The sequence below is a fragment of the Cyclospora cayetanensis genome, unplaced genomic scaffold (genome assembly GCF_002999335.1).
Source record: "Cyclospora cayetanensis isolate NF1_C8 unplaced genomic scaffold, CcayRef3 CcayRef3_contig_66, whole genome shotgun sequence".
Taxonomy (NCBI): domain Eukaryota; phylum Apicomplexa; class Conoidasida; order Eucoccidiorida; family Eimeriidae; genus Cyclospora; species Cyclospora cayetanensis.
In genome coordinates, this window is record NW_020312657.1 from 119,991 (window position 1) to 143,697 (window position 23,707).

At 50.1% G+C, this 23,707-nt stretch overlaps 5 protein-coding genes across 5 annotated transcripts; 3 read left to right on the plus strand and 2 right to left on the minus strand.

The window, feature by feature from the left end:
- Nucleotides 1-2,724: 2,724 nt before the first annotated feature.
- Nucleotides 2,725-3,383, plus strand: LOC34620896 (tubulin polymerization-promoting protein family member 3). The gene is made up of 2 exons (XM_022734127.1): nucleotides 2,725-2,980; nucleotides 3,160-3,383. The coding sequence occupies exons 1-2, from the start codon at nucleotides 2,725-2,727 to the stop codon at nucleotides 3,381-3,383; spliced, it is 480 nt and encodes a 159-aa protein (XP_022588207.1).
- Nucleotides 3,384-5,206: 1,823 nt separating this feature from the next.
- On the plus strand, nucleotides 5,207-7,435 carry LOC34620897 (AF4/FMR2 family member 4). The gene has a single exon (XM_026335344.1). The coding sequence runs from the start codon at nucleotides 5,207-5,209 to the stop codon at nucleotides 7,433-7,435; it is 2,229 nt and encodes a 742-aa protein (XP_026191129.1).
- A 775-nt stretch (nucleotides 7,436-8,210) lies between these two features.
- Nucleotides 8,211-12,452, minus strand: LOC113146829 (ATP-dependent RNA helicase DOB1-like). Its single transcript, XM_026335345.1, has 10 exons — nucleotides 12,290-12,452; nucleotides 11,663-11,946; nucleotides 11,072-11,269; nucleotides 10,549-10,683; nucleotides 10,124-10,198; nucleotides 9,696-9,806; nucleotides 9,455-9,556; nucleotides 9,068-9,130; nucleotides 8,944-8,955; nucleotides 8,211-8,324 (listed from the first exon to the last, which is right to left on the minus strand). The coding sequence occupies exons 1-10, from the start codon at nucleotides 12,450-12,452 to the stop codon at nucleotides 8,211-8,213; spliced, it is 1,257 nt and encodes a 418-aa protein (XP_026191130.1).
- A 3,076-nt stretch (nucleotides 12,453-15,528) lies between these two features.
- LOC113146830 lies at nucleotides 15,529-21,926 on the minus strand. Its single transcript, XM_026335346.1, has 7 exons — nucleotides 21,306-21,926; nucleotides 20,660-21,236; nucleotides 19,434-19,561; nucleotides 18,908-18,996; nucleotides 18,475-18,589; nucleotides 15,980-16,102; nucleotides 15,529-15,756 (listed from the first exon to the last, which is right to left on the minus strand). Exons 1-7 carry the CDS (start codon nucleotides 21,924-21,926, stop codon nucleotides 15,529-15,531), a joined length of 1,881 nt encoding a protein of 626 aa, XP_026191131.1.
- A 491-nt stretch (nucleotides 21,927-22,417) lies between these two features.
- Nucleotides 22,418-23,430, plus strand: LOC34621594 (transcription elongation factor SPT4). The gene is made up of 3 exons (XM_026335347.1): nucleotides 22,418-22,612; nucleotides 22,985-23,132; nucleotides 23,333-23,430. Exons 1-3 carry the CDS (start codon nucleotides 22,418-22,420, stop codon nucleotides 23,428-23,430), a joined length of 441 nt encoding a protein of 146 aa, XP_026191132.1.
- The last annotated feature ends 277 nt before the right edge of the window (nucleotides 23,431-23,707 follow it).

Consider the following 23,707-nt stretch of genomic DNA (forward strand, 5'->3'; position numbering starts at 1 on the left):
TCCCTCAGTAGAAGCAGATGCTTCGTTGGAAGACTGCTTAAGGCAGCGTATGCGCGCCGGTCCTTTCTGATAGCCGTTCTGGTCCAATTTGGAGTGTAGCCTGGGGGAGATTCACCATGCCTCAGCACCCACAGGCCCCAAATCTCTGCTGGGATATTCAGTCTCAGCCAAGGACGCATGAATGGCGCTCATTTGCTTCTACAATCTCGAGTAACTCATCATATGTGGAAGCCCCACCAGTCAGTTTCGCTCAATCGGTGAGTCACTGGCCACGCTGCAACAGTCTGACGTGAACCGTCGATAGACCTGAGGCAAAGCACTGGCGAAGCATCTCTTCGTGTAAGATGGCGGTTTTACCAGCCAAAGTTCAACTTTCTCGATACACCGATCTGTTGATAGCTTCCCCTGAATCAGCATTCTCGATTCTTTCCAAGACTGCTGTTGAGCTGAAATCGGAATAATCAGATGAGCAAGGCCTTGCATGGTGGCTTGACCTGTAGGAACCTTGCAGCTAGGCAACTCTCTCTACACGAACAGAGCTACCATGGACGTATCTGTTCCTCCAGTTAATTTTTCTTATGTAGCACTAGTTTAGCTGGATGCACGGTGTACAAACTGAGGTACAGCTCCAACCGGCTAATGAAATATACTCGTTTTTTGCCCATCATTGCGGCTATCATACTTTCTGCTTGACATGCATAATCGATGCATACACAGACAGTTTGTCAGCTGCCAAGTCTTTCCTGTCTCCCCAGAATGGAGATACTCCGTGAACGTTGGCTTGCACGCCGGTTGTAGCCTCCGCAGCAGGCGTTGTGGCACCGTCCACTTTCACTGCCAGATAATGTTCAGTAGTTCGTTGCCGGAGAAAATGAGGTCCCCGAGTTGGCGCATAGCAGAAAAAACAGGACAGCTTTCGTGGGGAAACCTGGCCCCCTTCTGCATCCACATCCCAGTGGATGGGCGGGGTGTAGCTACATGTAACCGTGATATGACCCGTTATGTAACAATCCATGGAGCTTCTGCCTAGGAAGATATTTAACCCCAGAGTCGATTAATCAAGTGACAAATAGTGAGTTCGTACTGCAAAGATTTTCATACCTCGTATACTGGTAGCTTTCCGCGCTCAAGCACGTAAGACGTGGAAGCTCTTTTGGATGGGCAAACAAAAGTGTCTATTTAGTTTTGCTTGGAGCAGAAGGTAAAGGTATCTGCTACTTGAAGTTTCAAGTGTTGCACTGAGTAAAGCTTGTTATCACCAGAATTTCTCCATTTGGGAATTAATCCGGCAAAAACCGACTCTGCCTTTATGTATTTTGCGGCTGTCTAAAAATAACTGAGTCACGTTGCCCCGCGTGCAAGGGGATGTCGGTACACAGGTACCCACCTAGAGTTCCCCAACACTGCAGTATTCGGTGTCAAGGAGGCACCCAGTCAAAATTTCAGTGTAATCTACATTATTGCAGCAAGGCTGTAAAGCCATATTACTGTCTGCTTCAATTGAAGCTATGTAGCCTGATCATGAGATTTTCTGCGCAGTTAGGCGAAGCCTTTCCCTTATTCATTAGTCTCCTGTGTCTCGCTTTGGACCCTAAACTGATGAACTGTCTTCTAAATCGATCAGTATAGCTTTGCAGTATTTGGAAATACTATATCTACGTATTCGTCCACAAGTAGTGTGCGCTTGCATGCGTTCTTTTACTGTACCATGAGTCTCCCACTGCTGTTGTGTGAAGCAGCCTCATGAATTGCTCGTGTTATAAACGCAGACTGCAGCATTCCCGCTGAGTCAACACGATGCAGATAGAAAGGAGAACAAAGAATGATCGTGAAATGCGTATCAGATGAGCCCTAAGCTGCAGAAGGGGGAAAAGCAAAGCTGATTCACAGGGCCTTGTGTGCCATCATACCGCTGGCTTGAGGACCCTGTGCTTGCCCAGCGGCCCTGTGCGAACATTGCAGTCCGAATTCTATTGATATTAGCCTACTCTTTCAAAAATTATGATTAAGTAGACAGGCTCTTTTCGGTTCCAGAAGAAGGAAGACACAAAACGGCCGATATTTCGTTGAGGTCAGACAGACGTGTGGGCCAGTGGTTCGCTTGCTGGAGGTATACACAGAATTGAAAGCCTTTTACAACTCTACTCGCTCGAATACTTATTCTCCTTCACATTTTAGCGTTTACCTATCCATTCTACCATAACTATGGTCACGGCATCTCGAGACGCATCGCAACTTCGTCGTGTGCCAAGGAGTTACATTAGAGTTGCCAAAGAAACACAGACGGCAGAGCGCGTCTTCTTGCGACATGCCGAAAAGTGTAATTTTATGAGCTTTGTCGTGTTTTTCTTGAATCGATTGGCTACATACTTCCTATATGTATCTCTGTGGGCTAGAAACAGATATCAAGTTACCACGCAACGAGGATACGGTCATTGGTGGAAAGAGCACTTACCGGTGCTTTAACTGGTGCATTCTCGTAGTGAACAGCATGAAATGCGTAAACGCTATTAGTTGCTGAGTCGCCGCCTTGGACAATGCACCCGTTTTGTGGAGTGGAGTGTGCATCACATGATACGTACGCGCGGGCTTGCTTTCGTTTTCTTATTCGTGGTGGAAATCATGCATAACAGATATTGGTTTCCCCGCGTTTTCGTGCCCGTGTGTATTTTGACCACTGCTTTATGACTTCGACCCTCGCTTCTGCCTGTTTTTTTTCACAGAATGAGTTCGAAGAAGGCTTTCACTGTCTACACAAAAGGCACCGGCGACATGGATGGCCGGACGTTCACAAAGATCCTGAAAGATTCCAAGGTTCTTGACTCCAAGGTAACAGCTGTGGATGCCGATCTAATATTTGCAAAGGTTAAGTCCAAAGGTGCCAAGAAGATAAACTACGCTGAGTTTGAAGAAGCATTGCGGCTTGTGGCTGCCAAAAAGGGTGTAGAAGTTGGAAAGGTCCAGGCTGAAATTGCAAAAGGTAAGACCTGTATTTCCTTTGTATCTACCGCTTACCATTTTTTCCAATCGGTTTACGTGCGATTGTAGCTGGTGAAGCATGCGGTGCTTATCCTACTGATGTGCCTCTAGAATGCTTCGTGCATGAGGGGAGAAGAAATGAAGTAGTAAGGGGCGTGCTGTGTTTCGATGCTTTTGCAGAAGGAGCTGAAGGTCCTGTCTTACACGGTACGAAAGCGGATAACGTTCGGTTTCACGATGACAAAAGCACATATACAGGAGTTCACAAAATGGGTGGGCCGACGACTGTGGATGACGGTCGGGTGCAGTTTAACGACTTGTCAAAGATATGCGATCGATCGGATTACGATATTCGGGGGGTGAAAAAAGGCATTATGGAAAAAAAGACTGGAGACAGCAAGTGAAGCCAAGTTCGGATGCACTCAAGTTTTCACAGAGCTTGGTATACATGAAGCAGCCACAAAGCGAGCAAAGAACGGGGAGCTTGGTTAATATTACGCATCAGTGGGCTTATATATGTTGCAGTGTCTTGCCTGATGCACATTGTACAGCAGGGACTGTTGCATTCGGGCTTTTGACCTGATCTAGTTGACAAGTGACGTTCGTACTGGCCACAAATCCACTTTTTAAAAATCATTCAGAAGTGACCCGAGCATATGCGCTAGCGCTTACTGCGATGTGAGGCACGTGGAAAGGGTGGAAGGAACTGACCAAGGAAAAATACATAGCTGAGGCTGGGAAGGGTCACCTGTAAAGATATTTTGCGAGCTCTGGTGCATGTGTATTTTTCATGAGAGCAAGGCTCCTCTATCTCGCTCGATGGCCCAATGTTTCAAGAAGCTGCAAACTTGTAGTATTTTCTCATGTTGTTTTGTACCACTGCCGTGAGACATCAAGGCAGGCATGTTTCCTCATTGCATAAATAATTGAGGTGCGAAAAATATGAGCCTTTATGCAGAGGGCCGCATGCATGCATCTCAGCACGTCGGCTTCTTCGAGCTGTAAAATACCTTTGTGTCTTAAGATTACTTTACCATTGCTGCACAGGTCCTCCCGATATCAGCAACACTAGTAAGCTATACACACTAGACCTACTTTAACGCACTCTTTTGAGGAGGACTACATTTTCCTAGATGGGTGTAGTATACGTCAGTGCTTACTAGTTGATTCGGTAGCGTGATTGGGGTGTCGGCTGACGTAAATTACTTATATTCTTGTCTAGAGGATTTAAGATGAAGGAATAAGATTTTGTTCGAGCTCTCTTTATAAGGCTTTTGTAAAGGTAGAATCTCGAAGGTAAGCTTCGCACCAATAGCGTACTTATCCCTCAAAGTGCAGCCGCTTTAGTGTAGGTTAGCCGGGATGAATACCGGCGACAATGCCATCCACAAGCTTCTTTCAGGGAACCCGAAGCATATTTTGCATGTTCCAATTCCTCCAGTAGAGGAGGAGAGTATGAGCGCGAACAGAACAAGAGTGACAACAGACCTAAGAGCAAGGATACGTATCAAGCAGAGTGAGCAGGGAAGGGGAAATCAGGGTGAATAGAAGAATGTGTTCGGGAATTAAGTAAGAAATTCAAAAAAATCGTATTAAAAACAGATGACTCCCTCGCTCTAGGGAATACAACCCGGCTTTTGTCGAGTCGGTCAACAATCCAACTACGACGCATGCGACTGAGTTCATGTTCTCTGCGCCCCCAGTGTACCATTTTATTGATTTTAGATAAAATTGTCAAGAAAATGAGTTAAGGAGGAGTTGTGAAATTTAATACTGCTCCTGAGTCGCGGTGTGTGGTTGCGCACAGTGTCATACGAGACACACACGCTCAGGGCTACTCCTTGATCTACAAGCCCCACTTTTATCTTTAAACATATGATGGAAGCTTAAGGATTTAGCATATATTATAGCTCTAAACTTTTTAGAGAGTTTCACAGCCAATACACCTGAACCAACGAACCGCACTGTGGTGTAGTCCAATGGTTCATGAACGGCTTTTCCCATATCGCCGTGACTTCCAGCGTTAGCGATGCATTTCATTTCGCCTTTTTTCATCATCCTTGGATTGAAGACTGTGCTCACCCTGAACGCCTCGGACCATGGTGCACCTTCGGTGTCATTCCTTGAGAATAGCCGGCTGCTCCAAACGTTGGGGCGGCATGCAGGCAGAGCCCTAGAATCCCATCACCTACACCAGAGGCCACAACAGCGCGTCATACCGCAGGCAATGAACCCGAGACGGAATCAATCGCGGTCGGATGGGAGGCCTAATAGAGTCTATGCTGCAGCCAGAACGTACCCATTGCCGCAACAGCACCCAGTGCATCCCTTGGATCAGCAGCGTATGCTGCATGGAATACTGCAAACCCGGCATTACGATATCAGGGGTCGAGCTGGAGCCCTAGGACCCCAGGGGAGACCAGATACAGCAACGGGGGAAACCCCTCAAGCGAGTCCATCAGCCTCTCCTGAAGATCTCCCTGCTATGGATCCAGCAAATAGGGAGCTGGCTGAAGCCGCGTCTGCTGCAGCAGCTCTGGTGAGGGAAGCACAGAGGCTTGAGGGGGGGGGGACCGTCCCCCCGGAGATCGCGGCAAGCCTCACGGCATTGCAGCACTTATCAGTCCCGGAGTTGGGCAAGGGGCCGTTTGCAGCAGGGCATTTGCTTTTCTTGTCGGATGTGTACAGCCCAGGAGACAAGCAGGTTGAGCTCAGGAAGGTTCCTGTTGTCTTCCAGCGATTTGTTACATTGGGCCGTAGCGTCGCTGTGTTCGAAATGGAAGCAGGAGGCCCCCCTTTCAGCGCGTTACTCCCTGGATTGCATCATTTGAGACTCGGATTTGGAGCGATTGAGGCTCCCAGACAAGATTCAGACAAGCAGCAGCCGCAGCTTTCTGGCCTAGGGCCTTCCCCAGACGCCGTGAGTGCGGCCGCTGTTGTGGGGGAAAGTCAAGTACGCAGAGCCTTTCAGGTGGCTGAAAGGATTCTGCAGTCTGATTTTGCATCCGTGAAGGATGCGTCTCGGCGCTCAGCTTTGCTCTTGCCGCTGTATGCGGTCTACATTCCCCGCCATGGTCAGAGCTACGCGTGGGTAGGACCAGTTGTTTTCTCACCCTCGGCTGCAATTACTTCGGCTTACGTTTGCACCCTACAAGACATCCTCAGTCCATCGGCGGCACGCGAAAGAAAAACGCACGTCCTTTTCCCTCCCCCGCCACCTGAAGCTCAAACCGAAACACCAGGGGCCCCCGCCCCTCCGGCTCAAGACAAAAAATCGAATTCGGAAAGAAGCACTATTAACCTGCCTGCTGATGGTTCACGACCAAACACGGGAGCCACTTCGGCTACGACGGCCCTTGCCCGTTCTCCTGTTGCGCCGAAGGCACCTGAGGCCTTGAGTGCTGCTGCTAGAGAGTATATCTGTGAGCGTCTGTTACGGGGTGTTAGCAGCCTGCATTCTGCGGGTTTAGCGCTTGGCCGAAACCTTACCTTAGAGGGTGTAGTCGTTGCGGCTGATGGCAAAGTTTATCTCTCGGATTTAGAGAACGTTGCGACTGCAACTGACAGTGAGCCGTGTGCAGCCGCATTGCCGCTGTCCCCGCCTTACGCTCCACCGGCTACCCCCGTGCAGCTTCTGCACGCTGCCGTTCCATTGTCTGCCGCTGTAGAGCCTGAGGTACCAGGACAGTTATCCTCAGCTCCTAATCGACTGCCGCCTCCCTCTGGAGCTGCGTCTACTGCCGCTGGCCTTCCCTTGGCTGCTCCACCGAATGTACCGACCCCACCCGCAGTGTGCCCCATAGGAGTAAAGGGTATCGATAGCAGACAAAAGAGCGAGTCTCTGCAGCTCGGCATTCTCCTCTTACAGATTCTGTCGGGGGGAACCTTGCCACGAAACTTGCCGAAATTCCTCCCACCCGCCCAGGTCCTGGATGCTCTCTCCTCGCACCTCCAAACGCAGCAGCAGCACGTTCATGAGCAGCAAATACAGCAGCAAATACAGCAGCAGCACGTGCAGGAGCAGCAAATACAGCAGCAGCAACAACAAATACAGCAGCAGAAGCAGCAGCAGCAACAACAAATACAGCAGCAGAAGCAGCAGCAGCAACAGCATATACTGCAGCAAATACAGCAGCAGCAGCAGCAGCCAGTGCAAGAGATGGTGCCGATTTACCCTCATCAGACACCGGAAAGGTATTGGCAGGAAGACACATGCAACTCCTTCGAGGGGACACTATCTCCACTAGGCGCGGCCATTGCCGAGCTGGCGCGGCAAGAGCTGAATCCGAAATGGACGAAATGCATCAGTGGCCTGTTAGGTTGTGAGGGGGGGGGGCCCCTAACGGCAGTGGAGGCAGCAAATCTGGTTTTTTCAAGCGCGGATGGGACGTTCCCAAGGGGTGCAGGCGCGGAGGCTCAGCCGCAAGACACGAAGACGCCGGCAAAACAAACATGAATGATGCAACGGTAGATAGAAGTAGTCCGTGCAGTGGCATTCAGTGCAGCAACGGTTGCAGCGGCAGTTCCAGCACGAAATGTCTCATGGGCAGCAACAGCATCGGACTAGCAAGACAAAACAATTGTTTTTTTAAATGTGTCTCATAGTTGCAGCTTTAGTGCTCTTTCTAGGCAGATACTCGTATCACTCTCCCCCCAACCAACTGTGCATTGTGTTGTCTCGTCCTGATGATTGATTCTTTTTGAACGCCTGTTCAAGATGCAGGTGCCATCGCGAGACTCCCTTAAAATAAACCTTGGTTTACGGGAGAGCTAATATCCTTTCCTATACATAGCGCAAAGGGCGTTGGGTTGGAGGCCCTCGTACAGGGCCAGCAGGGGGTGGGGGGTGGTGGTGGAAACACGAAGGGCCGCATGAGCAACCATAGAGATGCAAAATCCCTCATTTGTACCACATGAGGGAGAGTCTCAAAACCGATGCAAAAGAAGTGCCGCCAAGCCTTGACAGGGGTACTACTACAACGCATGGGCAAGGAGAGACAAAAGGGAGGGGGGGAGTGGGAAGTGTATTTCATGGGGTGTACGGGTAGGAGAGCGACGACATCGGGCATCTAGGGCATGGATGACAGAAACGGAAGCTCTGTCATACCCTACAATAGATCGCAAAAGGCCTCGTACATGGCCCCCTCCCGACAGGCATACATCTAGGACCATCACTGTCGCCACAAGTTCGCCTCGCGCTGCATACACTACAACAGCCCATGTGCCCCCCGTCACTGTAGATACAGGGAAGTCGCGAATACGATGTCTCGGCGGATCCTTTGAGAGGCCCCCTGCAGTTTTGCAACGAGCGTGAGGTCTCCAGTGAGCGTCATGGCTTGACCCAGCTGCAAGAGCACACAAGCAAGCCATACGCATGCCTGCGTGGCGAGCCGACAGTTCGCCATATCGCTCGCGTGTATCTACAGGAACACTTATACATACATAGCACTGAGCAGCGCATACGTTCATATACATATACTTATTTATACTGTGCTGGAAAAAGCAGGGGTACATCCAAGCAGGGATGGCTGAAGGGTAGGCAGGGAATAGAGCTATATATTTCGCTGCCAGTCTGTTTGTCTGTCTGTCTGTCTTCTTGTGTGTCTGCTTGTTTGTGTGTTTCTCTGCAGGTCTGTCTGTCTGTTTGTCTGTCTGTCTGTTTTTCTGTTTGTCTGTCTGTCTGTTTTTCTGTTTGTCTGTCTGTCTGCTTTTCTGTTTGTCTGTCTGTCTGTTTTTCTGTTTGTCTGTCTGTCTGTTTTTCTGTTTGTCTGTCTGTCTGTTTTTCTGTTTGTCTGTCTGTCTGCTTCTCTGCCAGTCTGTCTGCCTGCTTCTCTGCCAGTCTGTCTGTCTGCCAGTCTGTCTGTCAGTTTCTCTGCAAGTCTGTTTGTTTGTCTGTCTGGTAATCCTGCATCCCTTAGCGCGCACCTTCCTAATAAGTTCGTCAAGTCGCAAAAAGCTTCGAACGACAGACCCCTCCTGAGGCGAAGAGCACCGAGAAGTGGCAGTTGGTCACATGGATTTCTCACGCAGTGCACAAGCATGTCTTAGCAAGAGGCCCCCTATAATGCCCTGAGGCAGCCTGACTCACGTGAAGGCTGGTAAGGCGTACGACGCTGGCGAAAGACGCACCCCGTGCCCACTCATACGCAACCTGCGGCAGCGCACCAGCAAACATACACTCATAGATGTATATATGTATAGATATTTATACATACACATACATACATACACACACATACATACACACACATACATACACATACATACATACACACACATACATACACGCATACATTCATACCTATCCATACATACATATATATACATAGATACATGCGTACATTCATACATACATACACCCCCAGAATGTCGGCCTGCCTGCCTGCCTGCCTGTGCCCCCACCCTACCCTACACGGCTGCCTTCTCGAAGCCGCCCTTATGAGCGCTTCTTAAAGAGCTTGAAAAAAAGTCTCACGAGTGCCATGTCAAAGTTGCAAAGCTTCCACCAGTCTTCATCAGCAACTCGAAGGCCCTCCTGTTTCTGCGCGACCAGCAGCTGCGTGTGGAGAGCCTCCGCCTGTACAGACACCCGAGAAGGGAAGAAGCCTGTGAGGCGAAAGCGTGCCGCTGCAATCCTGCGGGTGCACAGCGTGAAGCGGCGAACTCGCGCGCACTCCTGCTCTGCGGAAAGGCCTCATTGATTAATTATGCCTTACAAGGCTGCGAGCTTCCTGCACTCCTGGTGTCGGGGCAGGTACTTCGGCCTGCTCTCTGTCACAGCCGACGAAGGCGCTCAAAACTGCAGCCACCTCTTCAACTGAGAGACCCTGCTCGAAAATTGCGAGAAAGAGGCGCAAGGCGAAAGAAGAACCGTTAAGAGAAGCAAGGGGGGTGCATGCACACATGCTTTCACACGTGCATGCAAGCACGCATGAAAAGCAACGGCACACGCATGCATGCATGCATGCATGCGTACATGAAAAGCAAGGGGCACACACAAGCATGCATGCACGCATGCACACATCGTTGCAGCCCCCAGGTGCCGTTTCTCTTGGAAAGCACACTTATCCAAGCAAAAGAACAGAGGGGGTGGAGCGAGCGTGGCAGTAGGGGTGACTACTAAACACGGAAAGAAAGCACTCACATCGAGGCCGTTTTGAAAGATGAACTCGGCAAGCGTCAATTCATCGCCAGACACGACCTGACACGCCACTCGACCCTGCAGCAGCAAACCGAACAACACTTCCTAGCACACAACCTTCTTCTTGCTTCCCCACCTCTTCCTTCTCCCCCCTCTCTCAGCACGCCTATTCACGCCCCAGACTCAGCTGCGCAGCTCTGCTTCAACAGAGAGCTACTTACTCGCACCGCGTTCACGGTACAGGAATGCGGAGAGTTCAAAGACATTCAAAAAAATATAAGAGGCATCCCCTGCCCATCCACGCCAAACACCTTTGGCCACCTCGCCGTTCCCCGAAAAACACACGCACAACTTCCGCAGTCGCGCAAGAAGTAGACGCTAGACAAGTCTGCTGTAAACTCTGTTCCCCTGCACTGCCTCCTACGCACCTTGAGAGTCGGAATTCCCTCGGCATCTAAAAAGCCAAAGCGTCTCAAAAATCGCTGTCTCGCGAGCAGATCTGGGTAGAGATCCAAAGACCTAGCATCCAACGATTCCGATAAGGCCACTGCTTCTTCCTCGAGCTGCAAGAACCGTCCCGTCAACAAATACCGCAAAACCACACATAGACGGCAAGCAGCAGTCTTCCCCCTCCCCCTCCCCCCATGAAGTGAGCCGATGCTGCGAAAAAACGAGCTACTCAGCAGGATACCACGTGGCGGTCCATCCTTATCCCCCACACACATACACTTAACGCCGGAAAGGGGAGCACGCGAGCTACTCTGGTTGCCAGTAGCAGTTTGCAAGCAGTTTGCCAGTAGCAAAGAGCGCAATGTTGCGCTGCAGCATTCGTAGAGGCATGCATGCACAGGCACGTAAGCGGCTGCTCTCAGCCTGTGCAAAGAGGCTCTCTCTCGTTTCTGGGCGAAGAGGCAGTCAGGAGGTCCCTCCCTCCTGCCGTCCAACGCATACCTTGATTTGCTTGATCGCGAGAGGGAGATGCTGCCCCTTTAGCTGGCAGTCTGCACACGGGTTCTCCTTCAGCTGCCTCTGCAGCTCTCCGTACTTCATCAGCGGCTGCAGGAAATCCAGATCGACTCTCGGCAACAAATCTTCCCACTTGAGACCATGAACGCCCCCCTCTGCCTCCTCTACAAGGCGGCTCAGCGACTGAAGGCAAAGACGCACAAAAGGTCACTGACTGAAACAAGTAAGGATCCATCTGCAAGAAAAAGCTGCCACACAAAGCAAGAAAGCGTTCCGCATGCACCAGCACCACCGCTTCACAAGCCCCAAAGGGCATGCTAGTCGCGGCCGTCTTGCGCAGCACCAACAACAGCAAAAAGAAACAAATCCTCGCTCACTCACTTCTTCCTCCCCTTCCCTTCCCTTCCTCCTCTCCTCTCCCCTTCCCTTGCCTTCCTCCTCTCCCCTTGCCTTCCTCCTCTCCTCTCCCCTTCCCTTCCTCCTCTCCCCTTCCCTTGCCTTGCTCCTCTGCCCTCCCCTTCCCTTCCTCTTCCCCAACAGCCACAACAGCAACAAGAAGGGAGCAAAGAGACTCACACTGGCGACGGTATTTAAATGAACAACATTGGTTTTGCTGAAGTCTGCAGGCGGATGGACCTTTTTATCTGCCACCTGTTCGACATTGTTGAGGCTGACACTCTTCAGCACTGCCCACTCGCTGCTGCCAGTACACCCAGGCAATCCACTCGCAATGTCTTCTAAGTCGAGGGGGGCCCCCCGGGGGCCCCCACCCCCCGCTCCCCACGCAGCCTTTGAGGAAACCCCCCTGCAGATACTGCCGCTGGACAGCACTGTGCCGCTCGTGAGAGCAGAGGCGTCTCCTAGAGAGAGAAGCAGCAGACACACGAAAAACAGCAAGCTCGATCTTCGAATGCGCAGCGAACCTCCCCCTCCCCCCCTACCCGACAGCTGCAACGTGGGGAAAGCGGAGAGGCACAAGCCAAGAAAGCCTCCTCCCCCATGGTTTAGGCACTTCTCGCAACCTTAACAGAAACTTTTCAGGCTGAAACAGCCGAAGACGCGTCGACAGCAGCGAAACTGGCTAGGAGCTAGCTGCAATGTGATGGCGAACATCTCTAGAGGGCGTGCTGTCTCCTTTAAGGCCCCTTGTTATGGTGAGGCACTCCCAGCCATGCGGCTGAATATCAACCTAAATCCACCTACTTCTGCCTTCACCACCTCTTAGAGCAGAAACGGAGAAGCCTTGAGGAAACAGGACCAGCATGCTGAACGTCGGAGGTTCTGGAAAGATGACACACCACAAAGCAAATGCCGAAAATCCCCCTACACCCTCAGCATGCGAAAGCGTCCCCCACCCCACCCGCATCCTTTTGAGGCCCCTTCGACGCTGCTACAGCGGAAAGGAGACTTTGCCATTGAAGAAAACATCCGAAACATGCGCGAGCAAGACAGCATGCACAGCCATGCAGAGATGCGCAGGAGAGAGCGAGGGGGCCCCTCCGCGAGCAGAGGGGGGAAGCGATCTCAATAAGGGATACACAGCCACCACACATCGCAGCCTTGCGTTCACGCAGGGGTAAAGCCGGCACAGAGCAGCACGCCAAAGCAACGCAGAAGCCTCAGAAAAAGCATCTAGGATCAACCATGCAGAAGGCAAGAGCAAATCCTGAGCGGCAGCAGCAGGATCTGCCAGCTCTGAGCTGAGCCAGCTGAAATTGCATTTTCACGGACAAAAATCCGGCAGAAAAAACTCGCACTGACAAGACGTTCCAACACGTTTTCCGCTGCTGCTGCAGGCGTGAGAGGGGGGGAGAAAAAGAGAAGGAGCAAAAAAGGGGGGAAAATCCGAAAACCCCCGTGAGCGAGCGAGCCGACAAGAAGATACGCGTGCAAATACAGACGAAAATAGAAAAAAAGGCCCATAGAGAAAAAGTACAGACAAGTATACACACATACACTCACACAGCGAGACAGACACATAGACAGACAGACATACACACATACACAAATATAGCCAAACACACACAAACATAGCTTTCCCCAAGCACCCGTATACTTCGCATACCTCCTTGAATGATAGGCACGAAGTCTACGCTGAGGATGACGGCTGGAAGTGAGAAGGGCAGCAGTTGCGTGAGCGAGTGAACGAAAACAATACGGCCCATGCAGAATACGGAGGAGGCGATCTGGCGCTGTTGCCACACCTTCCTACGCGGAAACACATACCCAGAGGAAACGCAAAGTCTGCTATGAGGAGGGAGGCAGAAAGGCAGCGGGGGAGAGAGGGAGTGGCTTTGCTACATGGCGGATGGTGAAGCGATGATGAAGAGGAAGACAAAGAAAAGGACAGTCGCATGTCATGTCATGTCACATGTGCCGTTAATACGAAACGCCTCCTGCTGCTACATATATATATGTGTATATGTATATGTACGTATATATATATATGCATATATGTATATGTACGTATATATATACATGTATATGTATACATCTATATGTACGTATATATATATATATACATGTATATCTATATATACATATATATATGCATATATCTATATGTACGTATATATATATATATATGCATATATCCATATGTACACATATTTATTTATATATAGGTGCTAGTAACCCGCAAGAGAAGGAGTTCTAGGCAGCAAGATACGATGAACGCATGCATTGGCGAGGCAGCACGAGCCACAGGAGCATCCGAATGCCTTGCAACGGACAGATGAACGCGCTCTCCAACTTGATGCCACTGTCGCTGAATCTCTGCATAGTTGCGGATCGTTGGCTTCCCAAAGATGCAGTCAATTGGCGGCAAAGCAGCCAAGGCCTGAGAATCATACACTCAGCGGATAAGAAATTGCATGTTTTGCACGTGCATTTTGTATACCGGCAAGCACACTGCACATGCATATCTAGAAGTATACAACACTTTTGTCAACTTCCGGATGCAGCGCTTGCGGTCTTGCAGTTTCTCTCGTTCTATCTCTATCTCCCTCTCTTTTGCCCTCGTTCTCTGTATCTCTCTCTCTTTATCTATCGCTCTCTGTTTATCTATTTCTCTAGATCTATATATCTATCTCTATCTATCTATATTTATCTATCTATCTATCTATCTATTTATCTATCTATCTATCTATTTATCTATCTATCTATCTATTTATCTATCTATCTCTATCTCTTTCTACTTTCTCTCGATTGATCTCTTTCTATCTACCTCCCTATTTCTCTCCCTATCTCTCTCTCTATTTATCTCTTTCTATCTATCTGGTGTGCAGGAAGCCATTGAGAACGCATCATCAAAGGCACACGTATTCTACACCCTATATGTACTTAAGTGCATGGGAAGCTGCTCTTGCCTTCGTGCATCGTCGGAGGTTTCTCTTTATGACGGGCCGCTGTGTGGTTCGTGCAGCTTCCCTGAAACTGCTTCTCAGCAGCATTTCCACAGACAAAGAGTCCGCCTTTGCGTGAAGCAGCAGCAGCGTTTGATACGTAAGTCGGAAGCGCGAAGCCATCGGAGTCGCTCGCTCTATCATCATGGTTGTCAAGTCCTGCGAAAAAAAGTCCAACAGCAGATGCGGTGTATGTACACCCTCGATGGGGGGGCAGCAAGCGAGTTCTGCGTTCACGTAGAAAAGACGACGCCTGCGCATGTGCAGCTACTAAAGCCCTAAAGAGTTACGCAGCACCCTACACAGCATCTGCGGCAAAGCATCTGCATAAGCAGCAGCAACACAGCATCTGCAGCAGGAGCAAAGCATCTGCAACAAAGCATCAGCATCTGCAACAAAGCATCAGCATCTGCAGCAAAGCATCAGCATCTGCAACAAAGCATCTGCATCTGCAACAAAGCATCTGCATCTGCAACAAAGCATCTGCATCTGGAACAAAGCATCTGCATCTGCAACAGCAGCAAAGCATCTGCAACAGCAGCAAAGCTTCTGCAACAAAGCATCTGCATGTGCAACAAAGCATCAGCATCTGCAACAAAGCATCAGCATCTGCAGCATCTGCATCTGCAATGTGAGAACCTGCCTTTGGAGAAGGAATTTCATCGGGCGCAAAGACATAGACGTTTCCACAAGTGTCAATACCTCTGCGTCCTGCTCTGCCCGCCATCTGTACGAGGAATAAGGCGAGTCATGCACAGAGTAGCAGAAAATGTTCAATGCAAAAAAGAGGTGGGAAGGCAGGCAAGAAGCCGCAGCACATGCAGAAGGACGCAGCTTCCAGCGGCAAAAAAAATGCGGAGGGAGACGTTTCTTTTTTTAAAAAAACAAAAAATCTCTCTTGCTCTTTATTTCTCTCTCTCTCTCGCTCTCTCGCTCTTTCTTTCTCTCTCTCTCGCTCTCTCTATATATATATACATATATATACATATATATTGCCTCGCGAGAGCCGTCGGCATGACCCCCTCCCCTTTCCTCCCCTCAAGAAATACCCGAACTGCTGCACGCTGCCACAGCTCTTAGCGAGCATTGCCCTCGTTCGTCGTATACCTGAGTGTATTCTGAGGCGTGAAGAGGCCGCATCTTCTCCCCATCGTGCTTGCGTATGTCGGTGAACACGACAGTCCTCGCAGGCATATTTAGACCAACAGCGAGAGTCTCAGTGGCGAAAAGGACGCGCACCAAGCCTCTCTGAAAGAGTATTTCTACCTGTCAGCACACCGCAATACCACAGTGCCCAATATGTGTGTGTGTGTGTGTGTGTGTGTGTGTGTGTGTGTCTCTTTCTCTCTTTCTTTCTCTTTTCCTCGCTCTCTTTCTCTCAATATACTTCAGCGCTGTACAACTGTATCGCTGCACGCGACAAAAGGCGATGCCTGCGTTCGATTTCTGCGCAAAAAGCGCAGCGAATCTCAACCCCTAGCATGCTAACCATCTCTTTGATAATAGGCAAGAGGCCACCGTGATGCACGCCAATGCCACGCTCTGCAAGACGCAAAACGAAGTCGATCTGCCGAAGCTCCCGATCCGCGGGGTTAAGCCGCTTCAAGCATTCCTACAAGGAGCAGGTGAAGCCACACAGATGCAGAAACTCACAGAAGAGGAGGCAGCAGTAGCACAAAGAAGAAGCAGTAGCACACACAGGAGGAGGAGGCAGCAGTAGTAGCAGCCAACATGCAATAGCGCATACAGAGGAGGAGGCAGCAGTAACAGCAGCACATATGCAATAGAACACACAGAGCAGGAGGCAGGAGCAGCACGCAACAGACAGCAGCAGCAGCAGCAGCATTCGCATAGGAGGCAGCAGTAACAGCAGCACATATGCAATAGCACATAGAGGCACAAGCTGCAGTCGAAAAAGCTGCAGCTTCCTCCTAAACGTCATATTTCAATAAAAGGAAAGAGGCGTCGATTGCCCGATGTGCTGCTGCCTTGCTGACAGCGCTGCTTTCCTCCGTATACGGTTTGAATGAGAGGCAGACGAACCTTCGTGAACAGATGAATTCTGCTACGATGAATTTGCGATAGCGTCACATCAATTTGTGTAAGGCTCCTCGCAAAGGCCTCACATTTGCGCCGACTGAAGCAGAAGAGAACTGCCGGCAGTTCATCCTCCTGCAACACAGAGACACATACATACACATGTATACATACATATACATACATATATATACACGTACATACATACATACATACACACATACATAAATACACAAATACATACATATATACATACATACATACAATATATATATATATATATCACACCAAGCGCGATGAGGATGATGCCTACCTTCGCTAAATACCGAATTAGCGTCTGCAGCCGCTGAGATGCCGTCTTGAATTTTGCATCAGCACTTTGATAAGCTGCCTTGTTAGCCCCCGAGGAAGAGCTTTTAGAAGCACCGGAAGCATTTCTTCCTCCTCTGTGTGCTCCCCCGCTTGGTGCACTCGTCTTCTTCTCGCTGATGTGTGCGTATGCTTGCGAGTATGCCTGCAGAGACACATGATAAAAGTTGAGGAAAACACCGTGAGAAGCGATGCAGCTTGCACCTTGCTGCCTTGAAGACTCAAAGCCACGCCAGCCAGCACACAGCCTTTTCCCCTTGCCTCTTCATTACGGACAGAAGCAGCATGTTTTATACACCAATTTTTCGTGCACATGCTGTGCCGAAACTCGCAGACACACACACTAAACAAACAACGGCAAGCGCATCCAAGCGCAGCCGGCAGCAAGTTTATGCGCAGAAAACTTCAAAAATACAAAATAACAACAGCCACACGACGAAGCTTTGCCGCGCGCGATCCCCTTTACTTCTAGCAGCACACACAAATAGACACATAGGCAGACAGAGACACACACAGACAGACAGACAGAGACACACACATAGACAGACAGAGATAAATAGACACACAGACAGACACACAAACATAAACACACATCGACAGACACTTACACACACACACATGCATACACACACACACATACACACATGCCGACCAGCCCCTTCAGGACCATCAATTCTGAAAATCGCACCGTGGCGTTGAATTCTCCGTTTCCGTCGATAAGAAGGAACGGCTTGTCTCTGGAATAGAGGTAGTGGCGAAGGGGAGTCGGCCTTTTGTGCGTGGTGAGCGCGAAAACCTCCCGTTGTTTGACAGATCCAAGCCAGTCGCAGAACTCGCGATAGTTTGGCAGCGTCGCAGACAGCAGCACGATATTCACCTGCAGGAAAACAAGAGCCAAAATGCGGCTGCGTTTCTCTCTCGAGACAACCCCATGAGCCTCCGGCAAAGGCTGGAAAGACATGCAGCAGGGCAAAAACGGCAGCGTCAAGGAAACAGCTGAAGGGAAAGAAGCTCACACTTGGGGGCACCGGTGTTCACACATATATATATATATTTATTTATTCATTTATTTATACATGTAAGACAGAGAGGGGGGAGGCTACATGCAGGGATATACACAATCCGAGTATGTGCATCCTAAGAGGCGGAAGCGGGTAGGTAGGGGTGGAGAATAGGAGAGAACAAAAGAAGCGGATAAGAAAAATCGTTGCTCAACAGCATCTCTTATATTGAACAACGCCTCATGGGGGCGTGAGGTTTGCTGCTAGGCCGTATTGGTAGAGATGCTCTGGAGAAGTGTGAGAGGTACACATACACATATTATGTACATCCATATACATAGAGAAAGAAAAGAGAAAACAAGAAGAAAAGTGTGCTTCTCCAGAGCAAGCGCTCTATTGGGGCCGTATAAAAAAAGACGTCAGCGCCTGTGAAGTTTTAGCACCTCGATAAAGCCGCACACGCGATTGCCACAGAGTCTTTTGTGTATGTGCATAGTACATAATATATATATATCTATATATAGATATAGATATACAGATACACATGTATATATGAATTTATATGTGAGGGCCTCACGTGCTGAGGCAGAAGAATGAGAGTTTCTTCCCATACAACGCCGCGTTCAGCGTCGTTGGCGTAGTGTGCTTCATCAAAAATTGCAGTGTCAAGCTGGCTAATGATCTCATCGCCTCTGAGAAACACATACATATATATATATATATGCATATACATATGTATATACATACGTACATACATATACACACACGTACATACATACATACATACATACCTACACGTAGACACACGTACATACATACATACACACACACATAGACACATATATACGTACACATACATATACCCATACATACATACATACACACACATAGACACATACATACACTCACACATCGCGAGGCCTTTGAAAGCGCAACTTCCAAACGATTACTGGAGGCTGCAAGCTGAGCATGCGCCGCCACGGAAACACTCTAGAGCTGAGGGTGCTTGCCTGAAGAGAAGACTTCTGAGAATTTCCGTTGTCACAATGAGGCAGGCGGCCCCTGGGTTGATACAAATGTCTCCCGTTATAAGCCCCACCTGCAAAAGGCCTCATTTCACGCCAGCAGCACCGCAAAATTTGAAAGCTTAAAGACGCAGCAACCTCAGAAGCAGCTCTCGCAGAGCGAATGGAAAGATCGAGTGATTGAGGAGGTGACTGATGCAGGAATCGGTGGCGTCATTGCGAGGCCCTAAAGATCGTCTTTTGGGAAAGCGTGCCTTGAGCGCACGCGAAACAAACGACCATTCTACAAAAGAGACAGAAATGCACGAGTGAGCAAGCGATCGAGCAAGCGATCGAGCAAGCGATCGAGCAAGCGATCGAGCAAGCGATCGAGCAAGCGATCGAGCTTCCCTCACAGCGTGCCTCTGCGCAGCTTGCCAGACAGGCGATGCACATTTTCTGAAACAGCTCGAAGATGCGGCTTTCTGGAGGTGTGGCTTCCTCGTAGGGGCAGTGGAGCGGCAACACCTACGGATATGAACTTTTGCTTGAATTCTCGATACTTCTGATTGGACAAGGCCTTGAGAGGCGACAAAAAAACGCAACGCCTTCTGCGTTGGAGGGCCAGAGCAATCGCATACTCGGCAACAACAGTCTTGCCTGAAAAAATACTCAAAAAAAGTACAAGGAAGGGGAGAAAATTAGCAGGAAGGAAGGGGGGAGAAGAAGGGTGGGGGTGATGGTGGCGGTGTCCTAAAAAGGTGCGTTTAAAAAGAGGAGGAGAATGAAGAAAGGGAGGATCAGGATGAGGAAAAGAAAGAAAGGGAGGGAGGATTAGAATTAAGAAAGAAAGGGAGGATCAGGATGAGGAAAAGAAAGAAAGGCAGGGAGGATTTGAATTAAGAAAGAAAGGGAGGGAGGATTAGAATTAAGAAAGAAAGGGAGGATCAGAATAAAGAAGGAAAGAAGGAGAGAATGAGAAGAAAGGAAGGCAGGGAGGATTAGCATAAAGAAAGAGACGGAGGAGAATTAAGAAAGAAAGGGAGAATGAGAATGAATAAAGAAAGGGAGGGAGAGGGAGAAATAAGAAAGAAAGGGAAAGGGAGAAATAAGAAAGAAAGAGAAGAATGATAATGAAGAAAGAAAGAGAAGAATGAGAATGAAGAAAGAAAGGGAGAATGAGAATGAAGAAAGAAAGGGAGAATGAGAATAAATAAAGAAAGGGAGCGAGAGGGAGAATGAAGAAAGGCAGGAAGGAGAATGAAGAGACGGAGGAGAATAAAGAAAGTAAGAGAGGGAGAGGGAAATTACAGAAAGAAAGGGAGGGAGAATGAGAATGAAGAAAGAAAGGGAGCGAGAGGGAGAATAAAGAAAGAAAGGCAGGAGAATGAAGAGACGGAGGAGAATAAAGAAAGAAAGGGAGGAAGACAAATAAAATAAGAAAGGGAGGGAGGATTAGAATAAAGAAAGAAAGGGAGAATGAGAATAAATAAAGAAAGGGAAGAATGAGAATAAAGAAAGAAAGAGAAGAATGAGAATACAGAAAGGAGAAGAAGGAGAATACAGAAAGGAGAAGAAGGAGAATACAGAAATAAAGAGAAGAAGGAGAAGAAAGAAATGAAGAGAAGAGCGAGAAGAAAGAAAGAAAGAGAAGAATGAGAAGAAAGAAAGAGAAGAATGAGAAGAAAGAAAGAAAGAGAAGAAGGAGAAGAAAGAAAGAGAAGAATGAGAACACAATGTAAAAATGTGTGAATGTACCTGCACTGGTGTGGGCCGCAACGAAAACGCATTGATTTTTTTCTAAGCGTAAGATAGCTCTCTTTTGGAATTCATCTAGCGAAAAAGCAAACTCGATGGCTAGTGGTTCCTCTTCGGGGGAGAGATCAGCGTCGCTTTTGTCAACAAGGACTGAGGGAGCAGCAGCTGCAGCTGCAAGGCTTGCAGCAGGCAAAGTAGCATCACCAATAGGCCTAGTCAACGCAGCAGCTGTTGCTGCATCTGGAGGGGGTGCAATAGGTGCCCTTATGAGATTTTCCAGTGTATTGCTGCTGCCAGGGATGTCTCCAGCTAGCTGCTGCTGCTGCTGCTGCTGTCGAGCTGCTGCTGCGGCAGCAACGGCAGCAGCCCTCTCTTTCCGAATTTCGCGAAGCATGCGTCTGAAGTGCGACACGTCAGTAGCATCGTCTATACACCACTTTTTTCGGATTGCCCTAAGCTTTGACCGCTGGGGATTTTCCTCTTCTTCTGTTGTTGCTGGTGCTGCTGCTGTTGCTGTTGACGAGGGGCCCCTCTCAGCAGCAGCTGCAGCAGCTGCAGCAGCTGCACCCGCCTTAGGCTCTACCCCTGGAATCGCGTGATCGTCACGCATGAGCTGCAACTGTTTCCTTGGTGGCTCGTGCTCTACGACAGGTGGAGGAGCTGCGTTCGGATTTAGGTTGAGAGGAATTTCCTCGAGCAGCTCGAAAGTGATGCGAAATTGGGGAGGCCTCGGGTGGCCATCGCCATCATCACACAGCAAATCCAAAGGCAACAGAAGCGGTTGTTGTTGGTGCTGCTGCTGCTCCTGATGTTGTTGCTGTAGTTGTTGTTGCTGCTGCTCTTGTTGTTGATGTTGTGGGAAAAAATTCAAGCTTTCACCTCCATCTGCCGCACCGCCCCATGGCGCTGTCGCTGTCTGTCGGGAGTCGAGCGGCCGCTGCCCCTGAGGCGAAGACGGGGGCTGCTGTTGGTGCCCTTGCGCATGCGCTACTGTGCCGCTTGAGGCTTCACTCCCCAGCAGCTTCAGCTCCTCGAGTGTCTCCAGAGACACCGGAGGGACGGCAAGGGGGGCCGGAATGAACGAGGCTAGCGGGGGAAGCAGCGCATCGACAGGGGGGGGGGCCCCGTTGCAGCTCGAGGCTTCGCAGCCTGCAGGGTAAGCCGTAGAACCCTGCTGAGCAAGACACCCTTCTCCCTCATCTGAAGACTGCTCGCTGCTGTCATCCTCCGTCCAGAAGTCAGAGTCGCCTCCGAAAAGGCGTGCCATGGCTACCAACCCAGAAGGAGAGGCAGCAGCGCCTGTGCGCCGGTGCAACACTTCCCCTCGGGGGTCAGATAGACAGCAGGAGCTACGCGAAAAGCGGTATTCTTAAATTCTAATTAGTTTGCCGCGCAAAGCGCGAGAGTCTTCACAAAATGGAAAAGCCGCGGCGCCAAACGAATGACGCCTCGGGGGGGCTGCGTGCAGGAGGGGGCCCCCAAGTTGCACGGGGGGCCCCTTGAATCCTGGATTCCCGGAAAGCGGCGCGGTAAGCGGCTAAACTTCATGAACAATTTTGCGCAGAATTCAATTGCGAACTCCCTGCGCGCATGCATCGCCTCACAAAAGCAGCGCCATCCAGCAGCAGTCGGCTTTTGCAGGAATACGGGGCAAAGGGCTGCTGCTGCTCCTGAGCTCAACGAACGCTCCGCTGTACGGTACCGCGGCTGCGGGTGCCAGCTTCGCTTCGCAGCCTCCCCGTCGCTCGTCGATGGAAAATGGACTCGGAAGGGCGAAGCGGAGACGAGAAGGATCAGAAGGGGCCCCTGGAAGCAGGTGAGCGGGAGGCTGGAGGCGTCGTGCCCCTCGGCACTATTCGAAAAGTCAAGACGCGAGAGGGCGAAGAAAAAGAAAAAGTGCAACTCAAGCTTCGGGCCTGCATCAGCTGCCGGCTCGTAATGACGGAGCAGCAGGCAAGACCTCCTTCCCCTTTCGAAAGGCGTGCAAAGTTTTCGCCTGCTGCACCAGCTGGCGGCATGGAGTGAACCCTTTTGCATGAACGCGCGTGCCTTGCTGTTTGTCTCGCTGCATCTCTATATATATCGCGCTTCTTTTACTGCTTTCGTTGGAGAGCACGTGTGGAATCCAGGGGTGTCTAGTTGGAATGACGCCTTCATCTTTTTTTTCTCTCTCTCTTTCTCTCTCTCTTTCTCTCTCTCTTTGTCTCTCCTACCCTCTCTTTCACTCGCGTTCCCTCTCTCTGTCTCTCTCTTTGTCTCTCCTGCCCTCTCTGAACCAGTGTGTGTGTGTGTGTGTGTGTGTCTGTGCTTGTGGGCGCGCTGCAGTTCTATGACGAGGGCTGTCCGAACTGCGCCTGGCTGCAGATCGACGGCGACAGGAGCCGCGTTTTGGGCTGCACTTCGCCTAACTTTGCGGGCTTTGTAGCGCTTATCAAGCCTCAGGGGTCTTGGGTGGCTCGGCACAATAAACTGAGTGAGACAGGGAGTCGTAGGGGTGGCGTCTGCAGCGGCAGCGGAAGAGCGCTCTTAGTCCGGAGGGAAGGGGTAGAGGGGAAGTAAGGCGGGGGGAAGGGGAGGGGAACGAGTGCCGTGTGCCTTCAGCTGCCACAGAGAGAGGGTGCTTTTAGCATAGTTCGTTGGACGGCGACGCATGTGCGTACGTTCCTGCTGCAGCCGAAGGGGTGCCTGGGTGCTATGCAGTTAAAGTCTTGGGAGACCTCCCCGACAGCATCAAAGACGATGCGCATCGCTTCGCCGCCTATGGGGAGTGACGGAGCTCAAAGCGCGAAAACGCCGCATGCGGGGCCGCACTGCACTGAATTCCAAGGAAGTGCTGCGTCTTCCTTGAAGTGCAGTGCACAGTGCAGTGCAGCGGGCAGTACAAGTGCAGCTGGATGAGCTAGCAGGCTGCTTTGAGACAGATAGCGAGAGAGAGAGAGACGGGCTTTCCCTTGGTTTGCTTCTACAGCTCCTGTTAAGGAAGTAGGGAGGGGCTTAGGGGGAGAAAAGGCGTCTTTTTCGCCTCTTGCCGAAGGGCTGTTTGCTTTG